The following is a 25,651-nucleotide window of genomic DNA, read 5'->3' as shown; positions in this document are numbered from 1 at the left end:
GTTGAGGCTAACAAGGTCCCAAAATGACCAGTTCCCCACTAACCACTGCATTCTGAATGTGAAGCCACAATCTTATTTCTACCAAATGATAGTTTCACAATGAGTAACTACAGCTCTACTAATACCCAACAATTCAACACCAGCCAAATCAATTGCACAAAACAATAAGAAGTAACATACACAAAACTAAAATACAAGACCCATGCAGGTATTAGGAGATCCATAATTGGTTCCATGTTCATAGGTTTGTGTCAATAACTGAAATACTGAATCACCATGTTATCTAGACATGATACATTGCACTGAAACCAAGTAATCAGCAACTCCTAAATACATCCCACATTCAGTAAAAGAGATTTCTTGAACAAGAGACGCACTGCATCCTAAAATAGATAAGATCATCTGATACTTGACAGAAGACAAAGAAAACTATACCAAACCAAGTAGAGCTGGACAATTTACTAAATCATACTTCTAATCGAATTCTAGATTAAAAAAAGGCACAACAAACAACAGAATAACTTCAATAAGATCATCCAGAGGGGATTTAATCATTGATAATAGGATTTAATCATTGATAACAGAGGGCAGACATATCATAGTCAATAACATCTCCACCAATACCACCAACAATAACAGTAATAGATAACGTTAACCGCTTAACTTCATTTCAAATCATATTTCCAACGATACTAACCCAAGAGTAATCAATAACATTAACCACTGAACTTCATCTCATAGCATAGCACTCTCATGGCAAATGTGCATAAACTTTCTCCAACAGAATTACACTTTGAAAAAACTAGAAACCCATTACAAAAATGAGAACCATCCTCAAAATCAAGCCTCTTGCAAAAGCAATATCAGCATGAATCAATCCCCCTTCTTTCGGAAAGAGCATCCCTCGGTGAGTCTGGCACGGCCACCAGTGGGCTGGCACAGCACAGTCTGGCAATTCCCACACACCACAACGGTCTGGGAGTGACTGAACACAGTCGTACTGCACACACACACACACACAAACTCGCTTCATTAAAATCACACGAAAACAGAAACTAACAGCATCAATAAAAATTGAACATTCAAAATTAGCATCACTTACATGTTGAAGCAACCCTGGCACTTCACGTCCTGGGCGTGATCAAAACAAAACAAAATTAGCCCCACCGAAAAATAAAAATCAAATCTTAAAAGAAACAAATCAAAATTTGTCCTTGGAAAAAATAAAAATCAAATCTTGAAGAAAACGAAAAAGGGTAATAGGTCGATTTTAGTTACCATGAAGAAAGAGTTGGGGGTCTGCACGAGTCGCTTGAGCTTGTGCTTCCTCTTCTCGAGCTCAGCCGGTGGGTGAAGCAAATCGATATCGTTCTGAAGCACCTGTATTTCAAAACCACGAAAAATCAGCACCCAATTTAAACTGAAACCGCTTCAGATCGGAAAAAAGGGTCTTCAAATATTCGCTGTGCTCACCATCTTGAACAAATCGCTGTTTGCTTATCAGCGAAGGGGCGGCAGGAGCTTCAGAAACCCTAAAACAACAGAGCAAGAGGAAGACTCAAGATTGAGGAAGAGGGTTCTTATATGAATAGAGCCGAGAGATGTGGACCGTTCGATCACTCAAGGACATTCTCGTCATTTCAGTCTAAATATACCGAACGACGCCGTCTGGAAGTGCTAGGGTTTCGGGTTTATCCTTCTATATAAGCCGTGTTACGGGTGCTTCTAGCCTCTAGTCTCCGCCTCTGTTTGAGTCTTCTAGTTTGTTCCCATTTTTTTTTTTTTTATTTTTTTTTTTTTATAGATTTGGTGAAGAAGTGTGAGAGAGCAAATGATGAGAAACATTTGGAAATGAAAACTGAATGGTGAGTAACCATGAAGCTTCCAAAATTCGAGCTTTTTAAAACTGATGCTCTGCTCTGTTTTCGCTCACTTAAGTAATCATGGGTTTTGTTCAGTTTGTATAAATTCCAGGTTGTTTTTTCTGGGTTTTGACATGAAATTAGTTCTGGGTGTTTTGGTTATTGCCTTGAGAGAACCGAGCGAAGTAGCGTAAGTGACGCTCGTGTTCCGTTGCGGGCATAAAGAAACCTAATTTCTTTCTGGATTGTAAGAAGGTTGTTGTATTCTCTTCTACAATGAAAGAAAGATCTTATACATATCTAATATCTGGCTATCTAAAGTGTGTTTTGTGGGACTAAAATTGGCCGATCCAAATGGGTTCTTGCTCGTTTGATATCTGATTATGGGGGCAGACTCACCAAATGGGTCGGGTCTGTCTCAAGGTTACTATGTGGGGATGAATGAACCCAGAGAATGAAACTAATTAGAGTTCTGGGTTTGCACAAACGTTGCTAAACGAAATGTTACTAACATGAAGCCCAGTTCAGTTAATCCAGAGTGATGATTTAAAGGCCCACGATCTCGTGCTTGAACTTTCAAATAAAATTTGTAAAATGTTTAGACAGCAACAGGGTTTCAGGAGAGGTAGGCCTCATCAACGGGCCGAGCCCGGCCCATTCGTAGTGGGCTTGGGTCGGGCCAGACCGGGCCTTACTCCATTTTTAAATAGTAGCGGGTCGGGCCGGGCTTTATTGTAAATTGAAGTATCCAAGCCCATCTATTTAATGCGGGCCTCGAGGGCTTTTTCGGGCCGGGCCGGGCTAAGCCTTGCGGGTTTTATTTACATATAAATCTTTAAACATAATATTTTTTTATAAACTTATATTTATATATCATACACTCCAAAAGTCCAAAGAGCAACCTCTATCAACTTAAATAAAATGGGAAAACCGACTATTAGATGAGATTATTATAATAAATTATGAGCGTGGTAAAAAATTTAGCCAATTTCATCATAGTTTCGAATCTGATCGAGTTAGTCAACCGTCGTCACTTGTATGTTTTCTTGGTTGACCGATGGCATGACGACCGCGAAACGTGCTTATTTTTTCACATCACGTCTGTAATATTCCATCGATGGATGTGCGTAGACATAAGATAAAAATTTCAATTTTAATTACAAAGAAGTTTGCCTATATCAATTTGCCTCCAAAAGTTGTATGACTTGTATATTGCATTTAAATTGTTGAGATTCATTCTAAAGCAACCATGAAGTGGAAAATGAATTTAGAGAAATCAACCGCTCAATTGAGAGATTGTAATGTTTTATGGTGATTGTAAAAAATTCAGCTAATTTGATTCTCATTTCGAATTTGATCAACTAGGTCAAATTTAGTTACTCTTATAAACCTATATTTATATATCATACACTCCAAAGAGCAACCTCTATAAATTCAAATAAAATTAAAAGACCAACCGGTGGATGTGATTATTACAATAAATTATGAGTGTGGTAAAAAATTTAGCCAATTTCACCATATTTTCGAATCCGATCGAATTGGTCAACCGTTGTCACTTGTATATCTTCTTGGTTGACCGATGACATAACGACCGCGAAACGTGTGTATTTTTTCACATCACGTATGTAAATATTCAGTCAATGGATGTGTGTGGACATAACATAAAATTTTCAATTTTAATTACAAATACGTTGGCCTATACCAATTTGCTTCCTAAAGTTGTATGACTTATACATTGCATTTAAATTGTTGAGGTCCATTCTAAAACAACCATGAAGTGGAAGATGAATTTGGAGAAACCAACCGCTTGATGGAGATATTGTAATGTTTTATGGTGGTTGTAAGAAATCCAGCCAATTTAGTTCTCGTTTCGAATTCGATCAACTAGGTCAAACTTAGTTACTCTTATAAACCTATATTTATATATCATACACTCCAAAGAGCAACCTCTATAAATTCAAATAAAATGAAAAAATTGACCGTTTGATGTGATTATTACAATAAATTACGAATGTGGTAAAAAAATTGGGGTTTTTCCCGTATACCCAAAAAGCACTAGTATTTTTCCCAACTACCCAATACTTTTGTATTACACTGTTTCTTTTAAGAAAAGACTAACAGGGATAAGTCTTTATCTAAATGCCAGTTGTATCCTATATTAGTATGTGGTTTTGCTAATACTGTTTGACCAAACAAACTTTATTTTAAACGTCAAAAGTAAAACAAAACTAGCCTTCAACATGCCTAATTTCTCCTAACGGCCTCTTGCCTAACGGATACTTAACAGGCGGAATCACTGCTGCTTGTCTTAGTTTTTGGATTTAAAACTGATTTTTTCAGTTGAACAGTACAACCAGAACCTAGGAATTCTACAAGATGCAGACACTTAGATAGTGACTAAAAGATGAAACATAAAGACAACTAAATTAAGGAATTTTAATGACAACTATAAATGTTTGAAGAAATGGGTGAGCAACCATACGAATTTATTTATTCAAATATACATACATGTTAAACATCCAGAGCCTCATTCTCAGGTAAACAGCAAAAGCTGTTTAGCTATCCATAAGAATGAGAATAGGTACTTACTTGTACTGAAGCACACTACTTCACTTCTAGATGGAAGTATACTACTATGGCTCTTTTCGAATATCGGACTGATGTTTCCGTTTTTCGAATGCCTTACAAATGAAACTAAAGCTCCTTATATAGGGAGCAGACTTCAAACTGGAATTCAAAATATAGAATATACAGAACAACTCCGTGACTTTTCAGCTTTCTGAGTGCTCCTGATAGTGGAGGTCGGATGGGGAAAGCGAAAAGAGTGGGTGAAGTGTCTCTTTCCTTTCTTCTTTTTGTAAAAGCAAAAGTAGCTTTAGAAAAGTCAAAAGTGCTACAGTTACTAATTTTGGTGCTTTATTCATCACCTGTAACTTCACATGTTCTCATCTGTTTCAGAATGGTGGCCAAAGACAAAGGAGTTGTTATCTGTCTGGGCCATGCGAGTGGTTGTAACGTTGTCCTCGACATCTGTATCAACATACATCTTATAGTGGTTGTCATTTTCAAGCTTTTCCACCCACTGCATGCATGCCATTGTCGAGTCTATCTCTTTTCTGGTGAGAGATAGAAATAGGTCACTGCTGACTACGTCAGGATGATCATAAGCAGTGATAATAGTTTTCTCTCCTGCTGCCAGGAAGGTATTGCTGATATCTTCAGAGATGATCTTCTTCATATTATCCAGGGACATGGCCTTCATCCATGGGATGCTTGAATTTGGTTGGCCATTGTACCCAACACAGGCAGGTTGTAGATATTCTCTTTGAATGATTCTCACATAATGATATGGAGAAATGTATTCAATCTTACCGTTTGCCTTTTTGATCCATTCTGGAGGCGTAGATCTGAACTTTAGTTGGAGTATGCCGTCTGTTTTCCTGACATTCTTGACTGTATTGACGATGATGGGGGGCAAACCTTTTAGATCATCATTTGTTTTAGTCCACAGATTATGGACAAAACCATTTTCAACAAGCCAAAGCTTGTGTTACTGGGGGTGTTCACTCTGAACATTTACCAAGTATCTTCCAACATATGGTCCAGCTATGATGAAGAGGGTTGGAGGAACTAGGTCTTCTGAATTGTGCCTTCCTATCAGATTGTGGAATTCATGCCAGTCTGTTTCAGTGAGTGCCATGATAGGAATCCTAGCACTTTCTGGACTTTCAAGGAAGTTAATTTTTTCTTTCTTGACAGCACTCTGCTGTAGTTCTTCGAACTGTGGTCTTGCATTCTCAAAAAGTTCTTCAGCTAATGCAAAGAGAGCTGGAAACATTAGACCACTGCTTTTTTCCTGAAAGGCAAATAAAAGATTATCCAGAATTGCCTTCTGGTGGTAAGCTAATCTCCTGCCAGTTCTAAACACAGGAGTATCGAACGTTCGAAGTTCGTAATTGAAAACATTTATTACTCCAGTTGGAGTAGGTTTGCTTTTTGGCAAAGCAACAGCCGTCAACGGTCTTGATGAGCCTTTACCGTCTACCGTTTGAGACGGGCTAGTCAATCCTTTACCCTGGGATTGATCAGTTGTGGCTAAGCCTTTTGAACTTAGCAGGAACCTCTTGAGGATTTTTTTCTTTGGGATCCTCATCGGTTTCATGTTCTTTCCCAGCTATTCTGCTTCTGGGATTGCGACCTTCGTCGTCGTCATCATTTCTTTTACTGAACATGGCTAATTCCCTTGTTAAGGCGTCTGGAAGATAGTTCTTGTTTCCTACAATTAATTCAACAACATAATCATATTGGTTAAGGAATAATTGCCAGTTAGCTAGTCTTCCTCTATCAGCAGCTTTATCAAGTTTGAAAATTTTGAAATTCTTTACTCTAGCACAATCGGTGCGGACAGTAAAGGGTTTTCTAAGGAAAGCTGGAGAATTTAAAATTGTTTTTTTGACAGCCAAAATTTCTTTTTCCCCTGTGGGATAATTCAGTTCTGCAGGGCTGAACTTGCCACTACAAAATTTACAGATTTTTTCAATGTTAGTTTCAGGTGCTTTCGCCAGAACTATACCGGACCAGTAATTATCGCTCGCATCTGTCTGGAGGATAATTTCATCATTCTCTTCTGGTTGTTGAAGAGGAGGGAGGTTTTTGCAGAGATTTTTTATCTGCTTCACAGTTTTTTCATCATCTGCTGTGAAGTTCCATTTTCTTTTGGAACTTGTCTTAGGAGATAACATTGCTGTTAACCCTGAGATTTTGGGGATGAAATCTCTCCCATAATTTATGACACCAAGAAATCTCTCTAGACTCTTAGCATCAGGAAGTCTATCTGGGAACTTCCAAATTTTCTCAAGGATATGAGGTTGGAGTTTTATCACTCCATTCTTGATATTTATTCCTAGGAAATCAACTTCATCGAGGATAAAGAAGATCTTCTTTTCACCTAGGATGATTCCATGTTGAACTATCAGCTTAACAACCTCATAGAGGTGTTTCATGTGTTCTTCTCTGTTTTTGGAGAAGACCAGAATGTCATCTATGTAGACGACGCAAAACTCCGCAACATGTTTGAAGATATTATCCATTTTTCTCTGGAAGATTGAGGGAGCTTGCTTTAGACCAAAAGGCATTACTAACCATTCGTAATGTCCTTGAGGTGTTCCAAATGCAGTGAGAGGTACACTCTCAGGATGCATCTTGACTTGCCAAAACCCTGACTTTGCATCAAATTTTGAAAAGACTTTAGCTCCTCTGAGCTGGTTAATCGATACTCTTACTTGAGCAATTTGATAGCCGTCTTTGACAGTCTTCTTATTGACATCTCGATAGCCAATAACCATTCTAGCTTTTCCTCGAAGGGTTTCTGCATGATTTCTCACGTAGAATGCTGGAGCATGATGAGGGCATTCATGTCATGCAATCTTAATTCACAAACCACTGGGTCTTTTTCCCAAAACTTCTGAGGGTCTACATCGATGTTTAGCTCGAGTAGTTTCTTGATTTTTTCAAGAGTGGGAATTTTCTGAGACTCAAGCTTATTCTGAAAGTGCTTGAGGTTATGCTCATGGATGAAACTAGCTTCTTCTTCTTCACTAGTTTCTGCTTCTTCAGAAGATTCTTCAACAAGTAATTCTTCTTGTTGTTTTATTTGGAGTATTGGTTCAAATTTGGGTTTGTAGGGGATAAGATCACCACTATTCTGTTGCGATCTCTGATATTGGGTAGTAAAGTTTGGACCTACAATACTTTTGGCTTGAATAAGCCTATCAGCCCAGAACACCTGTTCTCCTTTTCTGAAGCCTATTGCTTCTTCATCCTGAATAAATATTTGTTGGAGAATGAAATCATTACCCAACAAGAAATCTGCGCCTTGGCCTTCAGATTGCCAGACGTTATGGATGGTAAATGTTCCTCCACCAATGGTGATATGAACATTTTTTGCTACTTTATTCATGGTGAGATGGCTTCCATCAAAAGTAACGCCAGTAGCTGTTTTCTTTTCTTCTTTCCAGAGTTCTTCTGGAATTGCAAATTTTTTTGCAACTGTAAATCCTGATCCGTTATCTACAAAGGCATGTAGATGATATTTTTTATGATCAGGGAATTTTAGTCCAATCTCTATGTAGTTGCTGTATCTACTCGTAGAGACGACTTTCGATTGTTGAAGCTCATTTTCCTGAGCTTGTTCCTTTGGAATGAATGGTTTACATTCTTCTGGAACATTTTCCTGAATGGGCGATTTATCGGGTTTTGTATTGTCACGCCCCCAAATCCAAGGCCAATATTGTACTGAAATATGGCTCGTGAATTTGTGACGTGAGTCAAAACGAATAAAATTTTCTTCTTGAATAAGTCAATAGAAAGTAAAAGAAATTATATACATGTCTGAATAGTACTTTTATTAGGAATTGAAATTATTATTTTTACAATACTGAAGTTGAACAAAATATTTCTCTTGAGATAGTAATAGAAAAACATTCTTTTATCTAGTAGGTTCATCCCGTTTCCCCAAGCATCTACTCAATACCTGAAAACAAGAAGGTGTAGCATCATGAGCAACACAAGCCCAGTAAGTACACAACTTACATTCTTATATTAATGTGTCTAATAAGAAATCAAATATGGACAACCAATTCAAAATGTACCAAGAACCATTTATATGTTCATACGAATTCTTAAATATGTATATGTATACACACAATACACACACACATATATACAAATATATTCATCCGTGTGAATGGTTTATGAGACTGGTAATAAATCACATAATCACATCTCCTTATTGAACCAACAATTATTGCAGCATTAATATGAAATAACCTCAAAGCAATGCATGCTCGATTCTCTTTTCACTTAGCACCATAACATATTGATAATATATCGCAAATAGATATTTGATCAAAATAATATAAGTACACTCCTCTTCTTAGTGAATTTTCGGATTAACTGGTAACAAATCATAAATCCACGTGTTAGGGTCCATAATACCAAAACACGGGAAAGCCAGGTTGACTGGTAATAATTCATAAATCCACGTGCTAGGGTCCATAATACCAAAGCACGGGTAAGCCGCAGCATACCAGGGTCCAACGTACTATACCCAAGTATGTATACTCAAAGTAAGCAACCTTCCTAAGAGTATAATAGTGCACTATCTGAAGGGACTAGGGCCCAGGCTTAACGTCTCATATCACAAAACAATTTTACCAGTAATTCACTTAAGCACGGGGTTGTTGTAATCACCCGGCTTCACAATTGTACTTTTCAGACATAATCAAATTCACAAAATACAATCTTTATGAATTATAGATCGTAATATATGTATATGTACACACACATATAGATACATATACTTAGAAATAATCTCATATGAAAACATGTGTAACATAATTGTATATCACAAATAAGTAAATTCACTAGCAAACAACATAATTAAAAAGAAGCTTATACATAATTGAAATAAAGTAAAATATGTAATAATAAAGCACAAGCATTAAATAAGTAACTATAAACAATTTAACAAAATTATATTATAGTTAGTATTTCAGTCCTTATGTCCAAGTTCATTGAAGTTCATCAACCGTATTCATGTTTCTCCGATTAGAGTCATCAAACTTCAAAATGTGTTATGTTGTCCATCACAAGTCCGAATTAGTGAGTACACCGTTTCAAAGGGTTTTTCACAAGGAATTCAATAATACAGTCCATGTAAACATGTGCAATGTGTCCAAGTCCAAAAAAATGAAGATTTTCCAGAACAGTACAGTAATCGTCACTCTTTACTTTAACCTTAATTTCATATATTAATACGTCCTGTAGTTTTGACCACTGCTCTTGATACTCTCCAGATTTAAAGTTCAGATTATAAGCTTCGTTTTGATATAAAGAACATTGAAAACGGATAAGAAATGAGTGAGATATGATCGTTTGAAGTTATGAACATCATATGAGTTTTCCGGTAAAACCAACCGGAAAAGTTTTGAAAGATTCATTGTTTAATGCTTTAAAAATCATTTAAAATGTAAAATTAAGATACAAAATCAATTAGAAATCATCTATATGAACTTGATTAGATAAAACAAGAGTAAGACCAGAATTTTTAGTATTTCCGGCAGCCGGAAAATGCATGAACTCACCGGTTTCTGGAAAAAGTTGCCGGATTCTGGAAAAAAATGGAAAGTAACAATTTTCTTTTAACCATAACTTCTTCGTTTCTTAACCTTTTTGAGTGATTCAAAATCCCAAAATGAGCCATTTTTCATGTAGATTAAGGTAGAATAACTTTCATCAGCAAATACATAAGTTTTATGCACGAAAAATTGGATTATGCAGCAGTGACGTTTTTACACCATTTTATTCTTGGTTCTTCAAATTGATCAAAATTTAAGGCAAAAGACTATAAGAGAGTTTTCATATACTTACTTAAGGAACTCAGAAGGTGAGGTGAAGATTTTGGTCTTGAAATCAAGCTTGGACTTCTTTGACAAAAAGGGAATTTCTTAAGAGAAAAAGAGTGAAGGATTTGTGTGAGAATCTTGAGTTTTCTCTTCAACTAAGGAGGCTTCAAATCAGTTTTGCACTTGATTGTTAAGCTTGTAGGAAAATATGATAGAGATCATGTGTTTATATAGGCTAGAAATAAGCATAAAATAAGTAAGTGACTTAATATTGTAAGGTGAGTGATTAATCACTATTTAGGTTAAATGATTAAAGGAAATTGTAAGGTGAGTGATTAATCACTATTTAGGTTAAATGATTAAAGGAAAAGATAAAATAATAAAAAATAATAATAAAAGAAAGAAAGCATAAATCAGCTTGCTAATTATATATATATATATATATATATATAGATATATATATATATATATATGTATGTATGTATGTATGTATGTATGTACACACACATCCATATGCACATTTACCCAATTAATAAGTAAAGAACTTTAGTGCTTTCTTAAGGTAAAAAAAATAGCAATAATTAGTACTAAAATGACATGCATCACAAAAATAATATAGATAATAGTATTGAGCTCAATGATAAATATCGAGTGTACACAAGAAATACGAACTAAGGTATTTTGATAAGTTTACTAGAAGTCTAGTATTAAAAAGAATTACATATCTTCTCAGTGCGGTATGTGATGATATTGATTTCTAAAAAGAAAATACTCAAAACAAAGTAAGACTTTTCGAATATAACTAATAATATAGTGTTCTATAGTTGACACTAATTTTCGGGTTATTACATGTATCATCCCAGCCGGTAGGAATTACCTCTTTGCAGTCTGGATTACTGAACCATGAGGGTGGATCATATCGGACTTTATAGTCAAACTTGCCAGAGGGTTGGCCAAGTAGATCCCATGTTTCAGTGGCTGCTGTAGCTGCTTCTTTTCTTTCTAAAAGATGAGCAGTCTTTGGTGGTTTTACCATTTCTACAATTTCTGGTATTTCGAACAGTTCAAAGTTGTCATCGGTTTTTTCTCCGATGAGTTCTTCCTTTGGTTTCGAGGAAGATGGTTCCATGATTTCTTGGAACAAAGTTTCTACTTCTTTCTCTTTTTTCTCAGAGAAATATTCTTCATATTCTTGATCGACCAATTGGCTGACAAGGCCATTCTTGGTTTTTCTTCTTGCTTCAGTTATGAAACATTCTTTGTGATAAGTCTTTTTTGACTCTTCACAAAACATAGGGAGACCATCCTTTTCGTGACATAAACAGTAGTCGCAAACGAATGTACCAGGGTTCACCTGATAAGAAGACATAAGGGGTTCTGTCTTGCTTTCTTCCCAGTTTTTGATTTTCAAAACATTCATTTGTCTGGATTCGAAGTACTCTACTTCAGAATCTGTTTCAGACTCAGATGAATAGTCTTCTTCTTCAGACCAGGCAGAGTAAACTGACATGTCGTCTTCTTCATCATCAGAATAGGCTATTTCGTAGCCTTTCATATTTGCAGATTCTACTATATGCTCATATTCTTCAAAGAGAGCTTTAGTAGATCTTTTACCCTTTTCCGGGCATTCATTGGCATAGTGCCCTTCAGCTTTACATAACCAACATCTGCAAGCCTTTTTGCCTGGTTGTTGTTTATGCTGATGAGTATTCTTCCTTTTCTTGAAGAATTTCTTTTTAGGATTTTCCTCCTGTTGTTTTTTGTAATTGGAACTTCTTTTGAATTTCCAATCTCTTTTCTTATTACCCTTTCTGAATCTTTTGGGGTAATATTTTTCTTTTCTTTTTCTGAGGAACTTGGATTCATGACATCTCCAGTTAGTGGGTACATCCAATATTCCATAACAGAAATTCTCAACTCCTTTGAGTTGTTTCTTGGCCATCTTAGCTCTAAGATTGGCTTTGCATTGTTCTTTCAGTAATTGCCGGATTCTGTCGACAATTCCTCCAACTGAAAATCTTTCAATTGGTTTTTCTGCTATGCTTTCTCGCACAGCCGTTCTCCATGGTTCAGGGAGTTTCCTGTGCAACAGGTTGACTAGATCTGTGCTTTCTAGTTCACCAATTGTACAGTAATATTCTTGAAATTCATTCAAGTATTCTTCAAAATATCTCATGTCACAAATCTTGAGAGCATAGATATTTGATTTGGCCGTTTCTCTGGCCTTTTCACTCATATTTGTAGAATCTCCACAGAACTGATCGTACAGGGGTACTGCAAAATCATACGGAGATTTTGAAGCTTTGATATCTTCCAGCCATTCTTTTCCTCTGGCTGTTTCTTTGAAAGAGAAATAATATTTCTTGGCTACTCCTGTGAGAGTAGTTTCAAAGTACATCTGAAGATCAGGAGCTTCGAATTTTCCAAAGGTGAGAGCAGATGCCATCATCAGGCTGTCTACCCATTGGTCAAGAGTTTTTCTCTTGTCTAGAGTTTTATCCAGGTCTAACCAGATACCAAAATTGGTAATTGGTACTCTGGGTATCTTGTCCTCTGGGACAAATCTTTGAGAATTTCTTTCTCCATCTCTGCCCGTAGCGACCTTTTGTATAGGGAGTTTCACCTTTCCTTTTTCTCTGGTGATGGAAGTTTTGGAGCTTTCTCCTTCTTCCATTTCAACATCCTGGTAGGGAAGGAGTTTTCTTTCCTTTCCTGGATTGAAAATTTTCATTTCTTCGATTAGTTTTTCTAATCTTTCTGGATTTTCACAGAATTCTGCTTCTTCATAAAGATCATAGAGCTTTTGTGCTCTAAGCATATTAACTGGTCTATTTAGATCAGCTTCTAGGTCTTCTTCAGTGATTGGCTCTTCAGTAGTGGGTTTTGTGCCACTAGTACTAGCTTCTCTAGTACTATAGCTTCTTCTGAGAAGATTTTTGTTTATCCTGATATTCTCAGGACAGACATCACTTTTTCTGTGATTGTCAAAATTTAGACTGATTTCTCCAGTCTTTCTGCTTTCGTAAATTTTTGCTTTTGCACTTTCTGCTGGTAGCTTCGGACCGGATAATTTCCATTCAATAGGAAACGTTACTTTATTCCAAGTAACCTTGTGGATCTGTTGTGAATGGTTCTTCTGACTGGTGAGGAATCCAGTAGTAAGACCAGAGATGTTTGATATCCTTGTCTTTGGCTCTACTATGGTACTCATCAGTTTATAGTATATCCTGTATACTATTGCCAATTCTTGCATATCATTTTTCATAGATATGCCATCTGTCTTGACTCTCAGTCGGAGACAGTGAGCTGCATCTTTCAAGCTGGTAGAGAAGTTGGGGAAGCAGTTGAAATATGCCACCTGGTTGCATAGAGATGCTTCAAGGGTTCCCAAAAGACTAGCTTGAAAATCTTCCAGTCTATTGTCTTGTAAGACACATAGAACTGAACAGTTTATGCCTTCTCGAGCAAGAAGTTTTATGCCAACTTGGACTGCTCCAATGTGCATAAATTGATAATTTTTTGCTTTTGCTCTGGCAACTTCAGCAGGAGTGATCAGTAATAGATCTGTTTCTCCTGTTGTAGAGGGGGTTGTAAATTCCAGTAATTTGAAATGATGGCTATCCATCAGGTCAAATGTTCCCCTTTTGTATATTTGTTTGAAATCTAGCTTTGGGATTGAGGCGTTTTTTACCTCATGCTCGATTTCATTGTATTCAAATTCTTCAGCATTTAGGAGTTGTACTCCTTTCTTTTTCCCGAAGATGCTCATCATGTTAACATCTCGAGTTTCTTTCGGCTTTTCATACCGAATACTAGTAGAACTAGTTGAAGGATCCAGAAAAATCAAGTTTGGAACAGGATTCTCTGGTCTTTCTAATGGTTTGAATCCATTAGCTTTCTTTTTTACTGTAGGCACTTTCTTGTCATTCAGTATAGTTTTCATAGAATCCAGCGTTTTTTGCTGTTCAAGGATTTTTCTACTAACACTTGTTAGCTTTTCTTCTTCCGTTTTTGGAAGATCTTTGATATAATCCAGTTTGTTTTCCAATTTTTCTAATTGGTGGATTATAACAGGAATTTTTTCTAGATGATTTTGACATCTAGATATTTCTTTCTGCAGGATCTGATATTTTTCATCAGAAGTTTCTAATAGAGAATTTAGTTTCTCTATAATCAAATCAGATATTGACCCCATGGGGGGGTTCCCCTGCTGAGCTCTTTGCAAGCTCTGATACCAGTGATTTGCGCTGCGGATCTAACCAATGCTCAGGTAATCAAGAGGTTTTTGTTCCTCTTCCAGAATGTATAAAAGATTTTCAATATCTTCTTCTAATTTATAAATTCTAGTTTGAAGTCTATAGATAATATCCCAGTAATTGGGTGTCTCTCTATTAAGACTTTCTCTGTATTCTTTCAATTTTCTCAATTTTTCTCTTTCCTTATGCAGTTCTTTGCTAGTATTTTTGCAGATATGTCAATGATAGAAATCTTGAATAGTAAAGTGTACTGTTTACCTCTGAAATAGAGGATGATTGCAACGTCTGTATATATATGTAAACGAATAAACTCTGATGGGCTCACCACGTTTCATCAAAACTATAAATAAATAAGGAAAACAGATAGCAAAGAAACCAAACAACCAAATTGATAAAGACAATTTAGAAAAAAGGGTACTACTGGAAGGGACTTTGATAAGATGGGATGGTGAGAAAGGAAACGAGAAAGAGTTGTGTAAAGAGGAATAAAAATAAGACACTGGGGTGTATGAGAAGTATTCTCAGGAATCTGGGGTGTATGAGCATTAACCCAAAAAAATTAGCTAATTTCACCATATTTTCGAATCCGATCGAATTGGTCAACCGTTGTCACTTGTTTTTTAGAATATACATGCACATATTCTATATAGAAGTATGAGAACTTCCACACACACACACATATATATATATATATATACATATATATAAACACACACACATATCTATTATATATATATATATATATATATATATATATATATATTTTTATATATATTTATAAACACACACACACACATATATATAAAATAGTTTACGGGCTTTTATGGGCCCGGGCCTAGCTGGCTTTTATGGGCCGGGCCGGGTTTTTGCGGGCTTTTTGGCGGGCCTCCATCGGCCCACTTGATCCGCGGGCTTTTTGATGAGGCCTAAGGAGAGGCTTGTTAGTCACAATACATTTCGGTTTGATTTCCAGGACAGATATATTCCGAGACAGATTAGGGTGGTCATGGTAAATAAGTTAAAATTTGAATATAATTTTATTTGTAGAAATTCTTAGTAAGTTTCTCAGGATGAAGATATTTAATCACGTGTTTCATGAAATGGTACCCCTCCCCAGTCCCCACTAACAATTAAATCAGTCTTGCTATTTGTGAATTAATCCGGCACCTAACAAAGGACACGATTCACACGAGTCTTGTTGCTTTGTCGACGGATGAATCTAAAAGAACGTTCAGGTCTTTCAAATCTCTTATGTACCCAAGTTTGGACTCGGGAGGTAAAACCATCGAGTGGGTCATCATGGTTAGAATGTTAGACCATCTAGTAGATCTTGTGATTTTATTATTGGATGCAGGAAGTCTACTGAGATAGTCAAATCAACATTTTATGTTATAAGTAGGTCCGAATTTTATGTTATTAGCAAAATAAATTACTTGATTTGTTGATCATGTAGTATACGATGACAGGCCTAAACCAAAGCAAGCAAGTCAACCGCTATGAGCCTCTTTATGTCTTACTTTGAAATGATATTAAAGAAACCCGAATTTAGTATGATTGCTTGAACTTGGTATTGGAATTGAACAAAACATGTGATTTCAAACATCACGTTCCCTAAAATCCCCTCAAAAGTTTTTGTTGTCTTAAAAGAGCTCTCTCTAGACTCTAGTACAGATTTTTAAAATAAGGGCTTATTATGAATTTAATGGTTTGATGAGTTCTTGGTTGAATATTATAAATTAAAATTAAACATTCATCAAACCATTGATTTGAAAGTTATCATGAATTCCTCATTTCAAAAGTTCTCGGTAGAAAGTCATCTTTATTTTAATAGCCGTCCAAGAATTATGGTGATCTAAAAGACTAGCTTAAGACGACTTTCTAATATGTAGATGGCCTTATAAGAGAAAGAAATCCAAATAAACGCAAAATTCAAAGGAAATAATAGCTCGAGCAAACAAAGAAAATGTGACTAAATTGGAGGAGACCCTAGAAGATCTGGTCAAGATAGAGGCTGGGTGGAGGTGTGGGAGTCTCAAAATTGAAAATTATGCCTTGGTTTTAGTAAATTTTCAGGGAGAAGGAAGACTTTTGTCCCTTTAAAAAGAGCTGCCCCATTCATCACGACTAACAAATACCAGATCCAAAACAACAAACGGGATATGACTTCCAAGCTAAGTTAAATTAGAAAATAGCCATGTGTGGTTTCCGTGTTTTATGTATGCTCTAAACAACACACGTTTCTAAATTTCAAACCAATCCCCAGAATGATATAGTTCCACGAAACTCGATGATAGTATTAAACAACAGTACAGTTAGGTCGCAAAGAAAATGTCACATGTGAGTAGGTGCTAATACTGATAATCTATAAAGAATTGAATTGAAGTGTCATATATATAATGCTTTACACATTATGACATTAATAAAAGAATGGTCACATAAAGACCACTAAGGAAAGTGGGAGGAAGGAGACGAGTCGACATAGAGAATAATACTACGAGGCCAAAAGCAAAGCAAAAGCCCCCCGTAACTAAAACGTGAAAAAGCCTTTGTACAGCATTCACGTCAAAAAAAGACTATAGCCAAGGGGGGAATACACTCTTTCTTTTGAGCCCCATTCATAATTCAAGCAAAAACATAAAATGCTAAGTACTACTACTCTCGTCTCCTTCTTTTCTAATTAGATTTCTAAAGTCTTGTAACTTTTTTCGGTTGCGAAACGCGTTTGGCGTGGCCTAGACTCCTAGCAGTTGGTGGTGTGACAACCATATGGGGACACCGTGTTCAACCTGCAATCATATCAAATCAAACATAACGCGTCAGTTAGCTATCATAGGGTCACATGCTCATCATCTCTATCCAAAGTTAGGTTAATTACAGTAGTGTTACTGTTGACCCAGACTTGGTGTTACAATTGAAGTAGCATAGTATGTCTAGGAAGCAATGAATTCGTGTGTGGCCGGGTTTACCTCTCTTTACGCTTCTCCAAAAATCTTTGGAGTGATTTTCCACGAGCAATTGGCAGATATTTTCCACGAGCAATTGGCAGATCTGAAACATAATAATGAAAACACAAGTTACGCAAAAACGAAATAAAATGTGTCCGATATATTATATCCGAATTACCCATTATTTATCTATATATAATCACACAAAAATTAATAAAAATCTTATTGACCAGAGAATAAAGAAGATTTAGTTAGACCAACACTGTTTTAACGTGCACGGTCTTAACTGCAACCAAATCTACTTTACTGTATTTGAATTCAATACTAAAAGTGTAGTATTCTCAACGAAATACAATTCCTTAAAGTTAGAGTCAAAAAAGAAATCTAACATGTAAATGCGAAGTGAAATTACAGAACCTACCTTCATTGAGAGGATCCTCAACATTCACCAGCTGTTGTTGTTTTGGCTCCAGTGGTTGATGATCTGCAGCTCCAGCAGCTTTGAATTTCTCTTCCATGGCAAGCTTCACTATGCTCTCAAACTAAGCAAAGCAAACAATTGTAATGGTAATTAATTAGTAACTATGTATTGGAACCTATAAAATTTCCCATTAACACAAAGCAATCTAATTAAGAAAAAGAACCAACCTTGTCCGGAGTGACGTCGAAAACAGAGACGCTTCCGCCGTAGAAAATCGTCATAGGCTTTGCTTTTGGTTTTTCAGGGGAATTCTCCGGAGCCGCAGCCACGGATTTCCTGGCCGCAATCACGGATTTCAGAACTTCGGAACTGAGAAGATTAGGAATCACTTCTCGGGCCTGGATTCCTCGGAAGCTTCTTCCGCGTTCGAGGAACTTCTGGAACGGAGATTTGGGCAAGGCAGTAGAGAAGGTGTCACCACCACCACCACGCTGCTGGTTGTGGCGGTGCTGATCCATAATCGTCGTCGTCCCGACTCCCAAGAAATCGAGCTCGACGGTTGCCGCGGCCGGTGTGTACATGTTTGGTTGTTGACTTGTTTTCGGTTTGAGTTTGTTTGTGAAATGAAAGAATGATGAGAAGCTCAGAGCGTCTTAAATGGCGAGGCGGGAAGAAACTGTTGTGTGGGACTCTAAAGTGGTGTGAGGAACGAGAATTTAAAGAAGCACGAGTTTCATGGGAGGTGGAGAGAGAGAGAGAGAGAGGACTGTGTTTGTCTCAGTCTTTTTAGGGCTTTATGGGCACACGTCTTCCACGAGGAGGAAACAGAAATTATGGAAACAGGGAAACTGGTCCATACATGCAAACTTGTTTTTCCTTATTTTTTTTTAAAGGAGCTCTTGTTTTTCTTATGCAATAGAATTTGTCATAAGAAATGTCATAGGCTGTTCCCATTTATTGGAGTACCTTGACCGTGCTTTTAATTTTGACTAATTTTAAATAAACATTTCTAATTACTCAATACACCACTTATTTAATTTCTTATCCTAAACATTTTACTAAAATCACAACTCAAAAATATCCAAACTACCCTCAATTCTCATAAACCAACATCCATTATCCAAGATCAAGGCAGCACCATAATCAATCGACCTCGTGTCCAAGATCAAGACAGTGTCATACACCATAATCGAAGACCTTGATGGGATTAGACCTTTTTTTTTTTTTTCCTCATTGAGTAGAAATAGGATTGAATAAAAGGACATAGATTATTTTCATGCTAAAGGTGAATAATGATTTCATGTTCATCTTATTTTAGGAATTGAATAACAATTCAGGTGAATAATGATTTACATCTTGAATAAATTATTTAGCTTCTCTAACTCATAATTGCAGGTGTATGAAGAAATTTCATGTTCATTTTTACTTTAGACATATACAAATATAGCTAGATGATTATGATGGTAATGTTGATGTGTGCAAGCTTAGGGTTAGGAAGAACAAACAAAGAGATATATAGAAGAGACAACATAATTCATCTAAATTTTTTCTTCTATCAATCTAATATAGATGTGTCTTTTGGTCATTTTTTTCTACCCATAAATTTTTATTTGAAATGAAAAAAATTGGGATGTGTATTAAGTAGTTAAGGATGTGTATATAAAATTTTTCTTTAATTTATTTTTTGGGAGTGAGATAACAAGTCTCATCTATTACGTATGTCAAAAAAAAAAAAACGCCGCTCTCTCTCTATCTTTTCTAGGGTTAGGATTTTTGCGTTCTATGCAATTTTCAACTGCCTCATCATGAGTTCCGTTGATGCTATGGTTGCCCGACTCGCCTCCTCTCTCGCTCTAGCAGAGGGAAAGAAGAAGGTAGATCTCTTCGTCCGTCGCAAGGCAAGGGATTGCGACAATCTGAAGTTTTTATGGTTGGGAAACTCCTCACTGCCAGGGAGTTCAAGGTCCGCTCCTTCCTAGGTATGTTTCGATCTGCATAGAGGGTCAATGGGACGTTGCAAGTCGAAGAGGCTGAAGGAGGTACGGTTTTGTTTACTTTTTCGGATCCTGCAGACTGGGCTAGGGTTTGGATGGGTGAGCCATGGGGGTTTAACCGTGCTCTTGTGGCTTTGGCAGAATATGATGGGGTTATTCCAATTGAGAAGGTATCGCTGGTTAAGTCATCTTATTGGATCACGTTACAAGGTATTCCACCTACTTTCATATCCGAAAGGGTGATGACAATGATTGGGTATACCTTGGGGGACTTTCAGGACATTGATAAGCAGGGAAAGAAGGTTGGTAAGTATCGTATTCGGGTTGAGATTCCTTTGATCCGGCCAATATCCTTTCAGTGATGGTATTGGGTGGAGGATACGGTCGAGTTTTTGTGAAAGTTTAAGTATGATAAGTTGTTTGGAAGGTGTGGGGTGTGTGGCTTGGTCACACACGTTGGCTTGCCCTGCTCGGGACCAGTGCTGAATGAGGAATATGTTGATGCAGAGCGTACAGTGCTGGGGACACTGGCGGCGGTGCAGGTTGGGGTTGGCAGCCTGGGTACTGGGTCGGGCTCTGAAAGGTTGCATCCATGATGCTGCTTTCACTCCTAGGGTTTCATTCAATGGGCATAGCTTGATCTTCAAAACTCAACTCCCAAGGATGATTCCTGAGCAGCTTTTGTGCAACCCTACTTACTTGATGCAGAAACCACGTCGTAAGGTAAGCATTAGAAAGATTGGAGATTCTGACAGTATGGTGGAGACTATGATAGGCAAGCGTCGATCTAGGGTTGAGGCTGAGCTCACCATATCTCCAAAGAAACTCAAATTGAGCTTGGCAGTGGGTAAAAAAACCCTAGAACCTGCAGATAGGGGTTTGGTTGCAATGCCACAGAATGATCAAGGCATGGTGAAGAAGAAGAAAGGGAGGCCGGTGAGGAGCAAAAACAAACTCCCACCTGGAACTGCTGAAAAGAAGAAAGCTGTGAAGGGAAGCGAAAGTCTGCCAAGAAGAGCCTGTTGAACAATCTGAATGGTGCAGATGCTACTGCAAGCTCTAATCTGAAAGGAAAGGAGCTTGTGGCATATGTTTGGAATAATGGTGCGTGAATTTCCTAAAAGGCGGGTGTACTCGGGGTTTCCTGGGTCTTATTCTTGTTTCATAATAGGTTTTAGGGTTCCCTAAGGAACGAATTTTTCTCTCGACCCTATAGGGATGTTTCGTTTTTGTATTGTTTGCTGAATATATATATTGGGCTGACTTCTTTTCATAAAAAAAAAAAAGTGGATACAGCCAAATGGCCTTACATCAATTATTAATTAATGAAATTTTAAAGCATTTATTTATTATAGGTTATTTGTTTTTTAAAGGGGTATTATAGTTGTTAACTTGTGTCTTGTTAACATGAGTTTCTTATCAAATGAACTTGTTATATGAATTTGAAATACACCACAATGACCACATATCAAGTGCTAATTAGCATATAAACTAACCTTTAAAAAAAAAAAAAATTATATAACTATGAACCCTCTCATTCTTAGCCTGCACCCTTCATTGGATAATTGTATTGACTTGACCTTCGGGGTGGACTTATGCCCCAACGTTTTAAACTTGTGTGAATATTATCTCATGGTCTTTCTTTTCTAGATGCTCTTTTTCTCTACCAATATGCCCATTGTATGAGCTTATTGAACTACTTATCTTTCAAAAGTTTTTAGTGCTTTTGAATGTTCCCCTCTTCTACTTTTCTTTATGCTTTCGTGTATATGGGGTGTGGCGGTATGCCATGTTTTTTTCTCTCATTGACCCAAAATCCTGTTACTAAACTATGGAGTACAATACACCTATTAATCAATTAGTGGCAATTGTTAATTACTAATTTTTCAAGTTAAGTGACCAAATTTGTCACGTTTATGTTTATAGGTCGGAGACTTGGACTACAAGAAATTGATCGACTCGAGTGAGACAGACACATCCATAGATTAATAACAGGTTGATTACAAAGTGAATGGGATTAAATTAAGTAAGGTGTTTTAGGAGGCTAAAACACTCTAAACACCCTAGTTTAATTGTCAATAATCTACAGTTTAATTTAAAATAAATTTTTGAACAGGTTGGAGTTCTGGACTTTGGAAGGTCCAAACATTAGGTAAAGTCCCTTTTGATGTAGTGGTACACTAGTACTACTTCAGTACTTCCTGCTCCTCCTCGTCATGTGGTAATTGTTCTTTGGGGAAATTACTGGTCACACCCTCAACTTTTGGGGCGTCGACAGTTCAGTCCCTGTCATTCCAATTTTAACAGATTACTCATTGCACTTTCAAATTTCGCCCAATTTGATCCAAAGTGACTATTTTACCCCTCACCTTTTTTTTTTTAATTCTTCAATCTCTTTTCTTTATTACTTTTTCTGCTTCTCTCTCTCTCTCTCTCTCTCCCCCCTCTCCTATAAACAAAGAGAGTAGCCAATTTGGGACCAGTTCAGTCGCAAGACCAAAACTGACCATAACCACCACCACCAAGCTCTCTCTCTCTCTCTGCTGCAATCTTTTCTTCCTCTTGTTCCTTTACCCAAACACCTAGCTCATCAAAAGCCTTTTCTTCTCTTTTTCAGGCCACCATAAATACCACCCATTCCTTCTCTTCCCTAAATTCCTTCGGCGATTAGATTGCGAAAATCTCAGGAAACCCAAAAACCAGAGTCTCCTCGCCGATGGTTCAGTGATCCGGGAAGTCCACGCGGATAGCCTTGATCCCCGTTGCCGCGAGGATATCGGCGCACAGCGTTAAGGGGGGTGATAGGTCGTGATCGAGAAGTTGCTGGAGGCGACGATGGAGGACTTTGTGGACTGGCAGGTGGTCGGCGACGGCGGCGAGGGGGAGTTGGTGATGGAGGCCGGCGAGCCGATGCTGAGGATTGGGATTGCTTTATTAATCTCAGTGCTTCGGATTGATTGTTTTCGGGTAATTATGGGTTTCAGAGAAAGAATTGGGGTTTTGTGAGTTTTGTGAAATGTGGAATCGCTGTTTTGGGTGTTTGGATTTGTGGGTTTTGTGAGGATTTTGGTGGTGGTGAAGGTAAGGATCTGAGGGATGTGCAGGTGGTGTTTGCGGCAATGGTGACGATATAGGTGGTGACCGGGAACTCACCTTAATCCCACCACCATCTCCAGAATTGGGATTTGTGTTGTGTTGCTGGTGATAGCAATTCGAAAAGCAACAAGGCTTTGGATTAGAGAGTCATCCTGGCATCCTGTATTTACGAAACTTGTGGGATATTGTTGCCATATCAGGCTTGAAAAAGAAGAGGATGAGGAGATTACAGAGAGACCGAGAGAGAGAGAGAGAGCGGAGAGGAAAAAAAAAAAAAAGGAAGTGAGGGGTAAAATAGTCACTTTGGATCAAATTGGGCGAAATTTGGAAGTGCGAGGAGTAATCTGTTAAAATTAGAATAGCAGGGACTGAACTGTCGACGCCCCAAAAGTTGAGGGAGTGACCAGTAATTTCCCCTTGTTCTTTCACTTAGTAGCATGATCTTGTGGTCATTGGCAGCAGTACAATTCAATATTCAAGGCTAGCTAGGATGGACGCCTCCTCCTGCAGCCTAATTGAGATTTACCTAATGCCATTTTATTATTTTAGATTTCTTTCCACGAAATTCTCATGTTGAAAATGACTTATTCTAGATTTCTAGTGAATAAGGCAAAGAAAAAAGAATCTTGGATAAGTATTATAAGATATAATCTCTCCTAATACTCTAATAGTTAAGTTCTAAAACATGAAGCGGAATTAATTTTATCGTTTATTGAAAGTTCTTGAAATTTTTAATTGTTTTTTCTCGATACATTTCTTTCTACAACGACATGTAAAAAATAAATAGCAGTTTACATCACTTGAGATGTGCAGGTGGTTTTAAATTATGCAAGAATCCAGAATTTTTTGGTTTTTGGGGCAATTGAGAACGTAGCCTCCAGCTTGGCCCTTCTTCTGTACTCCAACACAATTGCACTTGTAGTTCTCAATTAAATACCCTGCTATATGCCTTTATTGATCCCTTTTGACGAACCTCTCGATGACCCTCCACGCCATGTATAGAGTTTAGACTTTAAAGTTGGTAGTGTGGTCATATATTAATCCTTCCTCTCCTCTCTATGTATATAGTTCCTTACCGGACAAAAATAAAAAAAATTGATGTTCAAAAGGTATCATAATAGGAGGTATAAAAAATATATATATATAAAATAAATAAAACGTAAAATACAAACAAGGACAAAATATGAAGTTTATTGATAAAAATTAGGATGAGAGGTCCAAAGAGTAAATTAGAAGGTCCAACTAGAACCACCCATAAAAATAAAATAAAAAAAATAGGCTAAAAACGTGTGATATATTCTCCCAAAAATCATATTTTTCTTAATAATGTCACCCAATGACAATAAATAGCGTAGTAAGATCCGTATTTCACTCTGAGTTATTTTTTTGAGGGAATATTCCACTCTAGTTGGATACCATAAAAGTTATTGAGGGTAGTTCTAAATTGACCACCCAAAACGGTAGTATTTATATCTGGTGGGAATTTGGTCTAACATTAAACTAAAATCCTATTAATGATGTAGTGTTTATATCATTTTAGTAATAATGGAATTGTATGGTCATATCATTTCTTTTCTCATCAGGTTATCATAATAACATTTTTGTTAATCCTAAACCCTTGATTATAGATCAAGAATCAAAGAGGTGTAGGTGAGCAGAATCACGACGATACCCTATCCGTCACTATCAACGTGAAAAATGGAAGGAAGTTTAAAGGTAAAGTTAAAACAAGGGGCCGGGGATGCTGGGAAAATGGGGAGTAAAGAACAAGAAATTTCGGAATTTCCCATGTGCACTAGCTAACGGAGCCGGTCACTTCAAACAAAAGAAAACTCGAGAAGAACGTGACCAAAATCCGGAGACAATGAACTGTAGCCATGTTTTAATAAACCCCAGCTATCACTTTCACCTGTAAAGTTTTAAGTTTTAAACACGGCGAAAGTCGTAGTCGTCGTCGGCTTCTTCCCCACCATCCAGTTCGACAGCAACAAGCAACAAGCAACAGCTTGATTCAGTCATTTTCTGAATCGATATTTTTGGGAACTGCACTGGTGTGCTCAAAAAAAAAAAAAAGGGACTGCACTGGAAATTGACTAACCATTTCAACGGTCGCTTTAAAATTCAGGCAAAATGAAAAAGCAAGCAAACAGTAAAACAACGTGATTGATGGAGACTGCAGTAGGTGAGGTTGATAATGGTGATGGATCTAATCGGTGAAATGTGTGAAGATGGTCACCTTGATTGGATCACTTATTCGTTGCTTTTATTATCCTCCTAGTCTCCTACCAGGATCAGCCTCTTAATTTAGGGCAAGTATTGCGTGAACACTAATGAAACGTGTTTCATAATGAGATAGTAAATTTGTGACGACTCTTCGGAGCAAAGAAAACAAACCTAGCTAGTAATCCACATCCACTCACCAAAAGCTGTTGATATCCAAATTATATATGCAGCAAGGCACGATTCGTTAGGTGAAGCATAATATAATCGATGCTATATTGCTATATATACTGTCCCCTCAACTTTTTTCATGTCCAGTCGTGTACGTCGATTTATCTTCTAATTAACTATTTAATTGAATTACAATTTTTTTTTTAAATTAAGAGCTTATAAATTAATATGACTCTAGCATTCCATTCGGACATTGAAAGGTCAGAGTAGTCTGTGTTAAG

At 37.1% G+C, this 25,651-nt stretch overlaps 2 protein-coding genes and 1 non-coding gene across 3 annotated transcripts; 1 reads left to right on the top strand and 2 right to left on the bottom strand.

Annotated features, from left to right (window-relative positions):
- Nucleotides 1-646: 646 nt before the first annotated feature.
- On the bottom strand, nt 647-1,622 carry LOC133709761 (small ribosomal subunit protein eS27y). The gene is made up of 4 exons (XM_062135620.1): nt 1,474-1,622; nt 1,279-1,380; nt 1,103-1,131; nt 647-1,000 (listed from the first exon to the last, which is right to left on the bottom strand). Exons 1-4 carry the CDS (start codon nt 1,474-1,476, stop codon nt 874-876), a joined length of 261 nt encoding a protein of 86 aa, XP_061991604.1. The 5' UTR covers nt 1,477-1,622; the 3' UTR covers nt 647-873.
- Nucleotides 1,623-1,825: 203 nt separating this feature from the next.
- On the top strand, nt 1,826-1,916 carry LOC133713245 (small nucleolar RNA SNORD36). The gene has a single exon (XR_009847913.1). It is a non-coding gene; the product is annotated as a small nucleolar RNA SNORD36 (small nucleolar RNA).
- A 14,949-nt stretch (nt 1,917-16,865) lies between these two features.
- Nucleotides 16,866-18,631, bottom strand: LOC133709504 (protein TIFY 9). Its single transcript, XM_062135277.1, has 4 exons — nt 18,117-18,631; nt 17,890-18,010; nt 17,490-17,571; nt 16,866-17,309 (listed from the first exon to the last, which is right to left on the bottom strand). Exons 1-4 carry the CDS (start codon nt 18,468-18,470, stop codon nt 17,264-17,266), a joined length of 603 nt encoding a protein of 200 aa, XP_061991261.1. The 5' UTR covers nt 18,471-18,631; the 3' UTR covers nt 16,866-17,263.
- Nucleotides 18,632-25,651: the final 7,020 nt, after the last annotated feature.

The sequence above is a fragment of the Rosa rugosa genome, chromosome 5 (assembly GCF_958449725.1).
Source record: "Rosa rugosa chromosome 5, drRosRugo1.1, whole genome shotgun sequence".
Classification (NCBI taxonomy): domain Eukaryota; kingdom Viridiplantae; phylum Streptophyta; class Magnoliopsida; order Rosales; family Rosaceae; genus Rosa; species Rosa rugosa.
Note: the sequence above shows the minus strand (reverse complement) of the source record. Positions and strands in the feature narration are given on the sequence as shown.